The sequence below is a fragment of the Astyanax mexicanus genome, chromosome 1 (genome assembly GCF_023375975.1).
Source record: "Astyanax mexicanus isolate ESR-SI-001 chromosome 1, AstMex3_surface, whole genome shotgun sequence".
Classification (NCBI taxonomy): domain Eukaryota; kingdom Metazoa; phylum Chordata; class Actinopteri; order Characiformes; family Acestrorhamphidae; genus Astyanax; species Astyanax mexicanus.
In genome coordinates, this window is record NC_064408.1 from 29,527,015 (window position 1) to 29,541,601 (window position 14,587).

Sequence of the window (14,587 nt, forward strand, 5' to 3'; positions counted from 1 at the left end):
TCTAAAGCCAAAGAGCCTGATGGGGCCCCTGGGCCTTACAATGCACAGGGTTGCCCTACAACATAAGCTACAAGCTAAATCCACTAAATCAATGTATGTTTATTGACTAAGAACAACATATGTGGAAAATACAGTAAAGTGAAAATAAATAACGAAATAAAACATTTTCTGTACTATTGTTTATTATTACATAAATCAATTTAAAGTAGGGGTGAGCGATATGGCTCTAAAATAATATCACGATATTTCAGGGTATTTTTGCAATAACAATATACTTGGCGATATAGGAAAACTAAAATAATTAATTCATTTCAGGAATATAGTATAATAGTATAACAGAATAATCATAATGTGGCAAAATAAATAATATAGCATAAAATAATATAATGCAGCAAATAATATTGCAGAATATTTAGTGGATGCATATAAACTGCAAACTAAAACAATTATACAATAAATACAGCTAAAGCTTCACAGTAAACAATAGACTACTTTTAAGACAGAACAGCCCTATTATCACGATATGGATTTTTAATATCATGATATTTCTGTGTCACGATATATTGTATACGATATAATATTGCCCACCCCTAATTTAAAGGTACATTTACAAACTAAACGTGTTACTGTATATGACATGGTAATGATTTAGTATCTGGCCTGGTAATCCAGTTGTGATAAGATGTTGAATGAATATTCACGAATATTCAGATTGTGTTTGATAAACTGCAGTTAGGTCTACTAGATATATTAAGAATAGGCATTTTTTTCTCCATTGAATATTCATAAATGCCAGCTTTATGGTCAGAAAAAGGTACAGTAATATTACTTGCTGTTCTTGCTATTGATTGCCAAATACATCTATAAAGATATAGGATTGTGATACATTCAATATTTTCTCTTAATTCTTCTAAACCTTTATGTGATGATGAGACTTGGTCCTTTGAAGTGCAGTGGCCTGCTCAGCTCATGGTACACACTCTCATGTCTGCTACTCTTGAATTTAACAATTAGTGAATACTGGCACCTACTGGCGCGACATTGGTATTGCGACTTTTTTTTGCAAACATGATCTTTATTGTTTTAGCACATTTAAATGTTTAGAACACCGTTAACAAACCTTCACCTCTTCAATAAGACGGGGAGGCGGAAAAAAGACAAGAAAGAGAAATAAATAAATCAATCAATAAATAAAAAAATTATTCTCATAAGGGTGTTATGGGTATCATTATTGTTATGGTTTCTTTGCCTTACTTCTTTGCATCCGTAAGGGAAAACAAATATTTTAAAGGATTTTAAACTTTGCAGAGGATTATTTATAAGGTCACTGTTTCTTGTAATACGTTATAAACCTTTGCTCTCTAAGAAATCAATGAATGGGCCCAAATATCATAAAAAGAAGAGTATGTACCTTTAATGGCATTAGTGATTCTTTCTAAGGGAAATGTTGTAATTAATTAATCATGGTATTTTTAAAGTGGGCTGGAAAATTGTAGATGTTATGTCTTTAAATGTTTGTCTTATTCTAATGTAAGCTTGACGTGGGTATGGTTGAATGTGGTCTGATTAAGTAGAAAATGTCAACTCGAATTCCTCCAAAAACTGGATTTCATACTCAAAACGTCAGGAGAGCTTCATCACTTTCACATTCAGAATCCAATGTGTTTCTTAGCACTTCAGTCTATTAAGTAAATGTTTTAAAATAGGGAAATAGTGTTATTATTATTTTAATGTTTTATTAGAATGCTGTCATTCCTAGCTCCAACATCTGACTTCTGAGATAAATTAAATGCAGCATGACTCCAGGCTCTGGAGGCAAGACCACCCGCAGCATGTTGTGGTGGGCCTAAATTGATTTAGTCACTACTATCTGCTTAAAAACAAGTTATTATATAAGTTACTGTACTTAAAGAGAATACTCAGACAATTATATTTTTATTTCTCTTTTTATTAAAAGAAATTAAAAAAACATTTACAAAAACATTAAGGTAGCTTATTACAAATATGCAAACACATACAGCCAAGGTAATCTATTTTAACTCCTATGTGCTTTTCCTGTTAGCATAGAGAGCTAAGACAAATATAGCATTACAGCACAAAAGTGAGAATTTACCAAAGGTGTAGGCTTGTTTGCTGTGCCAGGCCTGCCCAAGCTTAACCATAAGATGTAGCTGCTTTACCAAGTATTATACATATTTTGTCATCAAATAGATGTTATAGGGCAGGGAAACTCTAATCAGGCTCTTGTTTATCCTAATTTGCTTTAGCAATAATACTGTTCAGTCCCCCTTCAGTTAGCATGGATGCTAATGCGCTTGCGGGTGTTCTCCGTGCAGCGCTCCATGATGAGTTCATGGCTGGGCCGAGGAGGGATAACTGGAGTTTTCTTCACCTCATCAGTAGAGGGAGCTGCTTCAGCACATAGAAAAACAGACACAAATCCATTTCAAAAATCATATATACACACACAGTTGCAATTTATTTGCTTGTTGGAATATTATCATTGCAATAAGCTTCATATCTCCAGTATAAAACATAAGGAACCCTTAGCAAAACACCAAATATGTCTTGGCTAATCAACAGAGTGAGTTGTGAAAATTGTGTAAAAACCATGAAACCAGGGTGACTGCAAGAGTTTTTAGCAAGCAATCATGAGCTACGCATTCACAGTTGGAACGCTGTTTTAACTACCCTCCCAGTTGTTGGTAAAGCCCTATCCGGATGGGATTAGTTTCTCAGGAGGTGAATACTGTAAAAATAGTTCACATTTCTACTCAGTGATAAAACTCTTGCATCCGGACTGCAACTGAAAAAAACAGGAGGACCAGTAAGTTTTTTGGCTTTCTTGGTCACGTGACATCGCGTTCGTGTTTATGTAGATCTCAGTGGAAACACGCGCCAAAAGTGTAATTACGGTGTGTGGCAGTGGACAAATAGCTATTTTATTAAACGCAAGGTGATAAAACTCAGAGATGTCCGTCTGGATGGGACTAAAATTAACGGAGGACCATGAAGTTCAGCGAAAAACAGTAGGTAATTCAGACTGTAATTTTCTCAGAGGACGTCTGAGAAAAACATGTACATGGTCGTTGGAATAAAATCACAGAGGACACTCCATAAAAGAGAAAATTACCCCAGGACCCCCTGAGAAACTAATCCCATCCAAATAAGGCTTTAGTCTTAGTTTGGATTATCTGATTTAAAAAAAAACTGACACTATGTGATGACTGATTGTTTTTATATAGGTAACATACCATTGTCACTGTTCTTCTCCACCAGAGCAGCTCTGGAGTTCTTCCTCGGCTGGGATGAGACTCTTCCTCTCTGCTGTAAGAACCGGCGGCTCTGACGACGATAGGTGTCCTGGCTGATTCGCTGGCGACCCTTAGCATGGATACTCTGAGCATTGCGAATAGTTGACCTACAGGCCAAGACAGCAAGATTAGAAACGGGCTGAACTAACATGTAGTACACTAACTTGCCAAATGTCATATTGTCCAATTACTTTTGCCATGTACAATGGAAGCTAAAGAACACTGCATTGACTTGTGGTAAATGTGTGTAGTGCCTTCTGCTTTGAATGTAAATGATGTTATTTCTGCCAGAATCACTTGCATGTTTGTACAAACATTTTTAGAGAGATTCCACTGGTCACAATCATTACCAATCACTGTGCTGTTCACTGTGGGTGGTAATGCCTTCTATATCATGTTCCTGGTACACACATGCACATGTTTTAGTTGTCATAGAAGTCATAGAATGTGACTCATTTAAAAGAACCTGTCAAATACACTTTTCTTGCATTTCATTTTGTTTCCTGATATATACATGTAACAGTATTGTGAGCTTTATTAGACAAACCTACCTCCTGGGCGGTGGAGTCTCTCTCCTCATTATGTCTTTCTCAGCCTCAACTTCTTTCTTTTCTCCTGTTCTGCACAAGAACATACTAGGGTAGTAGCCTGTCTCCTCTCCTTTCCTGTTAAAGAAAAAAATGGACTGTGAATCAAACAACTATTAAATTGATTGTCTGGCAAAAGTTAGCTTTTTTCAATTTAATTTGGTGCACATAACCTACATTACTCATGATCTACATTAGCATCACAGCTCCAGGGCAAAATTAAAGTACCAAACAACCATGTCAAGGTTGAGATTTTGGAGATTTTGGTTAAGAGCCATAAAATAAATGTCATACCTGACCACCCACCAGCCATCCAGAAGTTTATGGATGACCTCAATTATTTCTCCAAACTCCAGTGATAGCTCATCCTCCTCCACTGCTTTGTAGGCTTTAATGGTTTTGTACAGCTCGCCTGTTACACACAAGCAATGGTCATCAGAATCTATGATCTGTTTACAATGCACTATTACTACAGTCAGCAGTAGATCAGTAGGAGTCACTGACCTGCATAGTCAGGCTCAGGCTCTTCTCTCTCATCAGGTCCATCCAGTGGTTCTAAATAAGAGGCTGGAGCCCAACCTCTATGGGTCTCAAACTGGCAAAACCACCAGCCTAAAGCAGAGAAGAACAATTATGCTCTGTCGTCAACAACAATCAAACAAAAGGGCAGTGTAAGTGTGCATAAATTAGTATAACTATAATATACTAATAATCTCAGATAGTCAAACTGAATTATTTTCTCACCATTAGGGCTCTTCTCCACAATATCGACCAAGTCTCCGGCCTTCAAGTTGAGCTCATACTTTGAACTCTTGCTGTAATCTGAAACAACTCTGTAGCTGTCCAGCATAATAGGTCCAGTGATTTCTGCACAAAATGAAAGAAGACTTTTTTTTAAAGATCTTATTATAGACACCATTTCACTGCATGGTACCTACATGGTACGTACATTATTTAACTTTATCTGACAAAATTTGGTATCTGCCCAACTAACAGAGAAGGCTATTAGAATATTTATTGTAACATTATAGAATAAATAAAATTTAAATAATAAATTAGTAACATTATAGAAATACTGTTCCAGGAACGTTCTGAAAGAACATTAAAAGTAACATTCCCAAAATATTATAACATTCCCTAAAAAATGACAAAAAAAGTGACTTTCCACTGATGTTACCAGAACGTTTAAAAACATGCTCTAAAAACATCTAGAGAACTTTTGGACAGATTGAACGCTATACTAGCCAAAAATTGTTAGCTGGAACACTTGTGGTTCCAAGTGCTATGAAGAGGGACTAATACTGTGTTCAATTTTAATCAAAGTTCAGAAAAGACACTTCAATTGGATCGCCCCCACTCTGCTGCACCACACATTAACAGTAGTATTATACAGTTTATTAACACTGTCCATGTGCATGACATTAAATCAGTTTTACACAAAGTGTTGCCCAAGTTAAATATGTGTCCACGGTGTTTGGATATGCAAAACAAAAACAGATAATGCGTGTAATGGTATTACTAACAATGCTAATCTGGGATAATGCTAACAATGACAACTTATGCGAAGAAATCATTGATTAACATCTGTCAAACCAGTGGTAATAAATTTAAAAGTCATTAGCTAATTGTTTTTTGAAATATTTAAATAGTGTACATTTATCTGATTGCTTAACTGAACATCCAAATTCCTGCTTAAATGAAAGGCAGCATAAAAAATATGTGTAAATCTTGTATAGTTTTAAATCAATAAAGAGAATAGTCAATTTAGGCAACACTATGAGAAAAGGCCACAAACACAAACTGAAAATCTGGTCCTTGCAACAGTCTCCATTTTTACTGCTTCGTTGCCCTTAAGGTGACAGTGGTTTGTGACATCACCAGCTAAATTTCACGGGGGAAATGCAATAATGGAAATTTCACAGAGGTACCAAAAAGTAATTTGAGTAGCATAGCATGCAGCAGGAAAGTTGCATTTAAGTGCCATTTAAGGCCCTTTGAAATGTACTGAAAGTAATGTAAAAAAATAACAGCTTTTTTCATTAGATCTTGTTGTGGATTTTGAGATGCTATATTATTACGTTTAAAGTCATGTTTGTGTAAAGAAAGACTGTTTATCTTACCAGAAGTGGTGGTCCTTGCTCTCTCCCTGGACATTACGTAGGTCTCATTTCGTTTGAACCTACAAACATGAAATCCATAAAATTCAAAAAGCACTACTAAAAATAGGCTTTGCGAATCTAATCATTATACGAAATGCATCTTACATAGTCGAGAGTAATATTACAAATACTTACGGATGAGGAGCCGGTGGGCTCTCATCTTCTGGGCGTACTTTAAAAAAGTTTCTCACTAGCTGACAACGAGAAATTTTTGGAGGCAGGCCGAGCAGAGAGCGACAGTATTCGGCCAGGGTCCCCTGCCTGGTCTCTGTGGACTTCTGGTTGTCCAGCCATTTTGGAGCTATGAAATAAAAAATTCAATACATTTGTCAGATGTTTGTTGTAGGATTTGAGAAACTACCTTGGTAAACATAGAACTAAGTATGAAGAAAAAGTAGGAAAACTGTCTTTTTACCAACCATTTAGCTAAGAAGGCTAACTAGAAACCATGTTAGTCATTACTAAACAACCAGCAAACTAACCGGGTAGACTAAACAGTGCCTAACTTTATAACCTGTAATCAAACTAAATTACTTTCCTTACTTAGTAATTTAGTTATTAATTCAATCACATTATTTGACTCACTACAATGCAACTGTATTTTATGTTTAAAGGGAGGAAACTATAAAAACATACTAAAATCAGTCCTTCAGGTTTATAGAGGGTGTTTGTGAGAAGGGTGCTAACCATGGCACTGTATGCCTTTGTTGAAGGAAACTAAAAATGTAGTTAGATGTATATTTTTGGTTTGCACAGTCTGGTTGTGTTTTTACTTCTCTTTTTCGTTCTGGTTGCATCACTGAACAAATACACAGGTGGTTTGGAAACTCTTGGTGGAAAGTCCACAGCTTTCATTTTCAGGGCAGTTACATGTTGCAGAAACAAACACAATGTCGTTATAGAAAATAGGTTTAGAGAACTGAAAACTGAAGCGTGTGCACATTTGTTTGTCAATGTAAAGTCCAGTAAATGCCCTTGGAATCTTTAATGTTAGCTTTTTTCATCATAAAAATGTTCTTCATTAGATTTGATATAGAAAATATTTTTTAAACAAAATTTTTGACATACACAAAAGGAGTGACTGAAATAACAATACAGTCTGTGCTAATATAAATTACAATATTTCAACGTACAGTATTTTCAAAGTTCCAAACCTGTCCATTTTAACATTCAGTGTGGCACCAGCTGTTTGTGTCTACACAACATTATTAGCTCTGGTCAGATGCATTGATGTTATCCCCCTGTGATTCCCCTTTTGCGAAAATGTTAATGCTTGACTTGAAGCAGGTGTTTCCTTCGCTAAGGTAGAAATCGAGACTACAGATTTTGCTTCCCTTTTCAGAACAAATAAACGCCTATGTTAAAACACTTCAGGGAGATTAGACTGATTCCAGACTGCTGGTCTCAAAAATGGTGTTATGTGTTGTTCTCACCTGGTAATGAAGGAATGATTCTGTCTTTAGAGTCAATATCTCCTGCCTCGATGGGAAACATCTCTTTGAGAGATTTCTGCAACCACGAAGAATAATAATAAAAAAAAAAACACTTATGACATTACTCATGACAAATCTAAAAAATGTGTCAGTGAAGGACTTACATGGAATGTGTGGATTTCTGGATATGTTCTGTAAATTAATTTCTCTGACTGGTCGCTCCATTTCACTAAGAACATGTAAACCTGCCAAAAATGAGCAACATACATTAATTAAAGAGCCCAAAATATGCAATTATTTTGTATTAAAGTTTATATTCATATATATGTATTTATATTTATATAAGTTTATATTATATAGTAGTACACTTACATAATGCTGACTTGGATAGAATCTCTTCTCAAAGCCCAAAAGCTCCGCATGTCGTACGTAAGTGTCTGCCATCCTGCTTGACTCTGCAAATCTCACTGCAAGAAAACTGCACAACAACATGTTGTAAGTGCTTTTATAGCAACCAGATTTACAGAGAAAGTCTGAGATGTGACAGTAGGAGGAACTCCCTCACAAATCCCGCCTTTTTGTCACATCATCTACAGCCTAATATCTAACATTCAAATGCATTTTGGAGCTGAATGCACTCAACTGTCACAATATGGGCGTTTTCATTTTCCTCACTTCTTTGAATAAGGATTTTGACAAAGTATAAAGACACTGTTAAGGTTTATAAATGCTCTGTTTGCTGCTTATTCAGCTCATTTTATTTACAGTCAAATTTAGATTTTATATTGTCAGGGAACATTTATGAATCTATTGTGTCCAATATACTGAAAGTAATGTGATTAAAACATAATTTGTTAGGCATTTGATTGATCTAATTGAGTCTTCAGATTTGAGCTTAAGAAAGCTTGGAAAATGGACCCAAAGAGGAATTTCATTAAAGGCTACCACCAAAAGTTATCTCTATATGTGAATGTTATGAACAAGCCTTTTTATTAATTACAATGACATGCAAATGCTTTGGCACACCAGGCAATTTTTGGGTGATCATAAATACATCATATTGATAAATTGTTCATTTTAATATTTTAACCAATATTAGCAAAATTTTTGTCTCAGTTCTAATTCACTTCTTGGGGCTATGGTTTGTTCAAAAGCAATGAGTGTGTTTAGATGCACTCAATAATTCAATCATAATCAGTGTCATTATAAAGACCCATAAATCTGACTAAGATAAAATCTGATAGAGAGCTAGATTTCAGCCCAGTAATCAGATTTCTCAGCACAGTACAAAAATAAGTTTCATGTTTTCAAAAAAGTGGGTTTACATTTATAAAAGGCCAAGGCAGTGAGTTTGGGGTTTACTTTACATCCTTTCTCTTAGATTGTTGGATAGTTGCAAAGCAGAAATCTGATTATTGAGTGACTCATGTTAACCCAGAGTTTTCACATTATCTGATTACTCATGTGCATGTAAATGTGTTAATCAGATTACTGACAAAATTTAAATTTTAATAATAATAAAATGTATAAGTGCACATATAAACAATCATTGTTAGAAAAGGTCAGGTTATGAAAATTTCTTAATCCTAGTCACAAGCACTAGCAGCAAAATGGCAAATTGATTTATACGTAAGCAAAAAGGGATGGTTGAAGTTTGGATGACCAAGCAAACTCTCCAAGAGAACTGCTTGTAAGATTCCTAATCAAGCTTGTAAGATGCTAATCCAACCCCATTTGACAGCAAAAAGACTTTTAGGACGATTTAGCAGACACAGGAGCCAGGGTACCGTTCTTCTGTTTTACTTCTGTTATACGTCAAAAAAGTCACCAGAAGAAAACATTTCCATTCAAGTTGGCTCTACACACCTCAAAATCTGCAAAAAACTCCATCAGGGTAGGCTATGCCATGGCCCTCAATACTCCTAGGCTAAAAAAAAAACAAAACATTTTGGACCCTGCAGAAACATAACCGTATAAGATGTTATCCCCAAGTATTGTCTAAGCATGGCACACATACCTTTGCTCCAGGCCCCTTTTTATTTTGAATCTGTAAAATATGGAAATAAAAGAGTGAATTTTGTCATCTTTAATTTTCGGAAATGTTTGGAAATCTCGTACAGTTATTCACAGTAACATATATATTGAATTGCACTGTAGGTGACTACATTAAACTACTTAGAAAGTTTTCAGATGGAAAACAATAGTAGAAAAAATACTAAATATATCTTAAATATATAAACATATTTTTGCTGATGGTCAGTGTACACAGGCATAAATCACATAGACATATAGAAATGACTATATGTCTGCTTCAACTCTTTACTGAAAGAGAGAAGAAATGCAAGGAAATTGCAGTTCCTTCAACTCTTTCGTCACTTTGTGCTTTACAGTCTCCTAAATACAAGTGAAAATACAGTGCCACAGATGTGCTTGAGGTCACGTAGTCATGTCTTGAGGAAGGTGTCAGGGTAGCATGTACAAAAACAGTATTTTTGAACTAATGAAAACATGCTAAATGGCATGTTAACTGCAAGTATGTGTGAAAAAATATATAAAATCACTTCACTACACTGAAATTTCACGTTCTGTCTCTGTTTATGTACACTACTGATCAATTGTATCTTTCAGACAGTAACAAATACTTTAATTATCTTACTTTGTGAATAACATTAATTATTATCTCTAGTACATGATCAAAAGGAAACTTCCCTTAATTATTTCCTTTATCAGAAAGTGGAAGTCATTGCGTCCAGGTACCAGGAAATTTCAATATTTTTATACACAATTAAAGATTTCAGAGGGACTTTTGCACAGTGCCAAAGACCACACCACCTCTAGTTCTGCAAAGTGTTGGCTTCCTCAAATGTCCCTTGTTGCAATAGATTGGTTTGTTTCTTCTTATTTTTAATCTACAGCTCTGAAGAGGGTACTATGTTAAAACAGAAACCAAGTACTGATTTTTCTGTATTAATAATAATAAACATGTAGCAAATTTGAATACTTATTAAATTAAATTCTAAAAAAAGTATTTTTAGCATATGCATGTCTTAAATACCTTTGACAAATTTGAATCATGAGCAAACATTGAATTAGCTAGACAAAGCCACATTAATTAGCTTAAAAGTTCAGTTTTGGTGACTTTAACTTCTAAACTATGGAAGTAAAAAAAATAAACATATTTAATTTAATTTTTATTTAGCTGTGGTATGCATGGTATTTAGGGATTAAATAAGGAACACACAGACTGGTCCTTGGTACTTCTAGAGAACAGTGTATTGTCTATATGGTGAAGATAAAGGTAAGATACATAATCAGTAATCAAGTTTGGTATTTTTTAGCTAGCAAGATATCAGAACAGGAGCTGTTTGAACTGAATAAAAATAATATGCTTGTCACTAATGCATAATGTGGGCATAAACAAAGATTTATGGGTTAGTGGTTTTAGGTTTTAATCTGTACATAATAAATCAACAAAACATTTGCAGAAGTTTCATTCAGTTTGTCAGCGCAAGATTTGTTGATTGGTTATAAATCATCCGTAACTAGATGACTCTATGTGTCATTTAGCTGATTACCTAACTGTAATTTTTTCCCTGTAAAGTATTCATTCCTCTAAGCCTGTAAAGAGCCTGAGGTCATCCAAAAGCTCATGAATCACTAACTGACCTAAAGTAACAAAAGGGGAAGAGCCTGTGGGATGTTATTACCCAATTTCATCAAGTCATGTTATGAAAACCAAGGCAGTTTTATGAAACACATGTGGCACATGTGGGAAGGACTGTTGCATGGTCAATGCATCATCTCTCTTCCCCATTGAATGCTCTAACGTGCTTTTCACAGTGTTTTGGATATCCAAAATACATAAAACACCCACTCAGCAACAGCCAACATTATACTGTAGTATACTATATTAGCTAACGGTATGACCACCTCCTTGTTTCTTTAAACTTCTCTGAGCACTTTGCAGTTCTACAATTACAGACTGTGGTCCTTCTTTTTCCTACTTACATATCTTTATGATCCTCCTTTCAGTCTGTTCTTCAATAGTCTGGATCCCACAGGAGAATCCACCACAGGGCAGCTATTATTTGTTTGCTAGATTATTCTCATCACTGCAGTGAAACTGAAATTATGCTGCTGTGTTTATTGTGTTTGTATAAATGGATCAGACACAGCAGTGCTGCTGGAGCTTTTAAACACCTTAGTGTTCACACCTTCTATGCTATTAGACACTCCTACCTAGCTGCTCCACCTTGTAGATGAAAAGTCAGACACAGAATCTATTGCTGCAGTTTGGACAGCATACTTTGTTTGATATGACATGGCAAGTGTGATGCAGAAACTGTTCTAACTCCTAAAACATTGTAATAAATGTAAAGAATGGGCACATTAAATAAAAAAAAACATCTAAATTGTTATTTACATGCTCAGGTCTTGTGTACCATTCTGTTAAATATACATCAGACACTTGAGACCTTTGGTTTTACTACCAGAAGAGAACTTTTACACACCCCTTACTGTGAAATGCAGCCTCTTGGTAATTGTAATGTATTAAATTACACTAAACAAACAAACATAGCAAATATGAAACCATGAAGTAAATTCAAATATTATACAAATATGTTTCTTCTCCATGAGACTTCAGCTACTGAAGTTATGTTAACAATCAACATATTTGGCATCCCCTTCTCTGACTTCTGCTTTTACAGTCTGGATTATGAAATTATTATTTTCACACAAGAGCTCACATGCTCTCAGAGTTTTCGGTGTTGCCTAAATTGTGAATCATCTGGACTCCTACAGAATAAAAAAGGTGACGGCAAAAGGTCAAAGCCCACATTTTCACAAATAATATCACATGTGGGTAGTTCAGACTTGAGGATTCCCATTTGTTTTGCCTGTTGTTTTGGAAACCTTTCAAATACTGGATATTAAGCACAAAAAATATCTGAATGACCCTTCTACTGAGTACTGAACCGAGCACTTATGACACAACTGAGTTGGAGTGAGGTTTAGGATCCAGAATCTGACCCCACAAAAGATTTCTTGGCTGAACGCATGTTCTCCACCAGACTTTCACACTGCTTTTTGGTGATCCTAGTGCGCAACTTTATGCAGTTCAGCTTTGTTTGATGGGTTGTGACCATCTTCATACAGTGGGATTTAATGGAGTTTCTACTATTAAAAAACTGCATTACATGTAAATCTTACTGTAGTTTTTTATTAGCAAGAAAATGGGTTAGGACTGGTGTCCTGGAGTGATTTTAGGCTAAATTGGCTTGTCCTATGTCTACACTTTTACTCCACTGGTGGACATTTCATCATTACCCAGTGTTGCCTACTTTCTTCAAAGAAGGGTATCTAAAGTTGAATCTAATCTAAACATGCTTGAAAAGTCGCTATGGTACATTTATTTCAATTACTTAGTTCAAAAGATCGAATGGAATAATTTTACTTGTGATACAAGTTTATTTGTGTGAATAAGCTTCAAAAAAAAGAGTGTGCTCTTATTAGGCTATGCTAGTCAACATTAGCTTATATTGTAATAAAAATATTCTGATTTATATATTATTATGCTGCATTTTATTAACACTACTTACCTATATCCTCCTTGTTTTGGACAGCTGCACTATCCTATTAATTGTACTACTTTATTTGTACTATTTGTAATACTATTTGCTAATTGGTGTTCTGTATCAGTCTGAATGAATATTGTATGTTATTGGTCTAAAATGAATAGTAGATTTTAGATCAACAAAAATAGTGTGCCTGTCTAGACTAGCTTTTACTGATGCTTATTTACAGACCCTGGAAAGCAAAAAATATCTGATTGTATTTTACCTTCAACTATGCAATGCACAAATCCTTTTCAGTTGTGTTTGCTGGTCTGTTGTGCTCAATACAATTACGAAAGGCTAGGGGGAGGAACTGGAGTAACAACAAAATAACAGTAAACTTTTACTCTCTGCCTGTAGGGGGAGCCTTGTGATAAAACCAACCAAGGGTTACATAGCTAGCTAAGTTAGGTTAGTCACTGTAAACGCTGAGATCAACTGGTAAATAACTTTGATATGTTAGTGACTTATCTAACAAGGAAACTAACTTGAATCTATACCTTTTATCTTAATCAACCAGTAAACTAATGCTTATGGGAATAAAAACTATTTTAGCAACAAATTAAACACAAAATAGGCACGGATTTGTAGATACTATCAGGATCCTTTAAAGGCCCTGAATCCCCTGCTTGTTGGTAGTTTCAATGCTGCCTTCAATTCCTCCTCAGAAATTCCTACTTAAAAAGTTTGAAGCGGTTATTATGACTTGACAAGCATTTAAGTGTTTTTTAGTCCTGTGGAAATGATTGCTTTTAGAATAATTATTTTGTTTACATTTTTGCTATATTATTATAAAACCAGGAGGTTTATTTTTCCCTACACAAAGAGAATAAGGCAAATAAGACATGCATTAATTTAGTGATGTTTTTAATCATATTAGAACCGTGAGTCATACTGGACTTACAATTTTTTTCACATATTGCTAGTGATTTTATTAGTTAGCTAATAACTACCTGCAAGTGTTGAAGTGTTGTAGCAATAACAGAAGTGTAAGGAGTTTAAAATACGAACTGTCTGCATTTATTTATTGACCTCCTGTTACTGACACGCCCCCAAATGGGACACTCTGAGGTTATCTAAAAACCTAAAATGTTCCGCACTGATAAATACGAATTCCTGGTGGCGTTCATGTGCTCTCATTTCGTAAATACGATATTTCCGATATTTTTCTTTGTTTTTGGGTTTTATTTGGCTCTGTTTTGAGTTTTGGGATGATGGAAAACTTTAACTCAAGGTTTTTTATCCTATTTTCTGTGCATCCCACCACCCAACAGATTTGGCATCTTAATATTGTCAGTTTAAAAACTAAATATCCACTATGAAAATTACAGAACCCAATTGTTTTTTTTTTCTACCCGGCGTGGGCGTGGCCTAAATGCGTTCTGTCTCTATGGTAACGGCGGCAATGCTCCGCGACCAATCAGAAGCAACCACAGGGTATAAAAGGCGTTGCGTTGCGCGCTGTCCGTCATTCCTTAC

General features: G+C 35.1%; 1 protein-coding gene across 2 annotated transcripts; it reads right to left on the bottom strand.

The window, feature by feature from the left end:
• Positions 1-1,938: 1,938 nt before the first annotated feature.
• ncf1 (neutrophil cytosolic factor 1) lies at positions 1,939-9,378 on the bottom strand. 2 transcript variants are annotated; one of them, XM_022680567.2, is made up of 12 exons: positions 9,360-9,378; positions 7,866-7,971; positions 7,658-7,738; positions 7,494-7,569; positions 6,196-6,361; positions 6,022-6,080; positions 4,646-4,768; positions 4,406-4,513; positions 4,196-4,313; positions 3,866-3,979; positions 3,255-3,421; positions 1,939-2,412 (listed from the first exon to the last, which is right to left on the bottom strand). In XM_022680567.2, the coding sequence occupies exons 2-12, from the start codon at positions 7,935-7,937 to the stop codon at positions 2,291-2,293; spliced, it is 1,206 nt and encodes a 401-aa protein (XP_022536288.1). In that variant the 5' UTR covers positions 7,938-7,971; positions 9,360-9,378; the 3' UTR covers positions 1,939-2,290. The 2 variants fall into 2 exon arrangements, with proteins under 2 accessions (XP_022536288.1, XP_007245354.3); XM_007245292.4 differs by having other exon boundaries at positions 1,939-2,409; positions 9,360-9,377.
• Positions 9,379-14,587: the final 5,209 nt, after the last annotated feature.

Coding starts and splice junctions, on each gene's coding strand:
- ncf1 (XM_022680567.2), bottom strand. CDS start 7,937: ATGGCAGACACTTACGTACGACATGCGGAGCTTTTGGGCTTTGAGAAG. Junction 6,362..7,493: donor AATCATTCCTTCATTACCAG/GTGAGAACAACA, acceptor TTTATTTCATAG/CTCCAAAATGGCTGGACAAC. Junction 3,422..3,865: donor GAGACTCCACCGCCCAGGAG/GTAGGTTTGTCT, acceptor CTTGGCCTGTAG/GTCAACTATTCGCAATGCTC.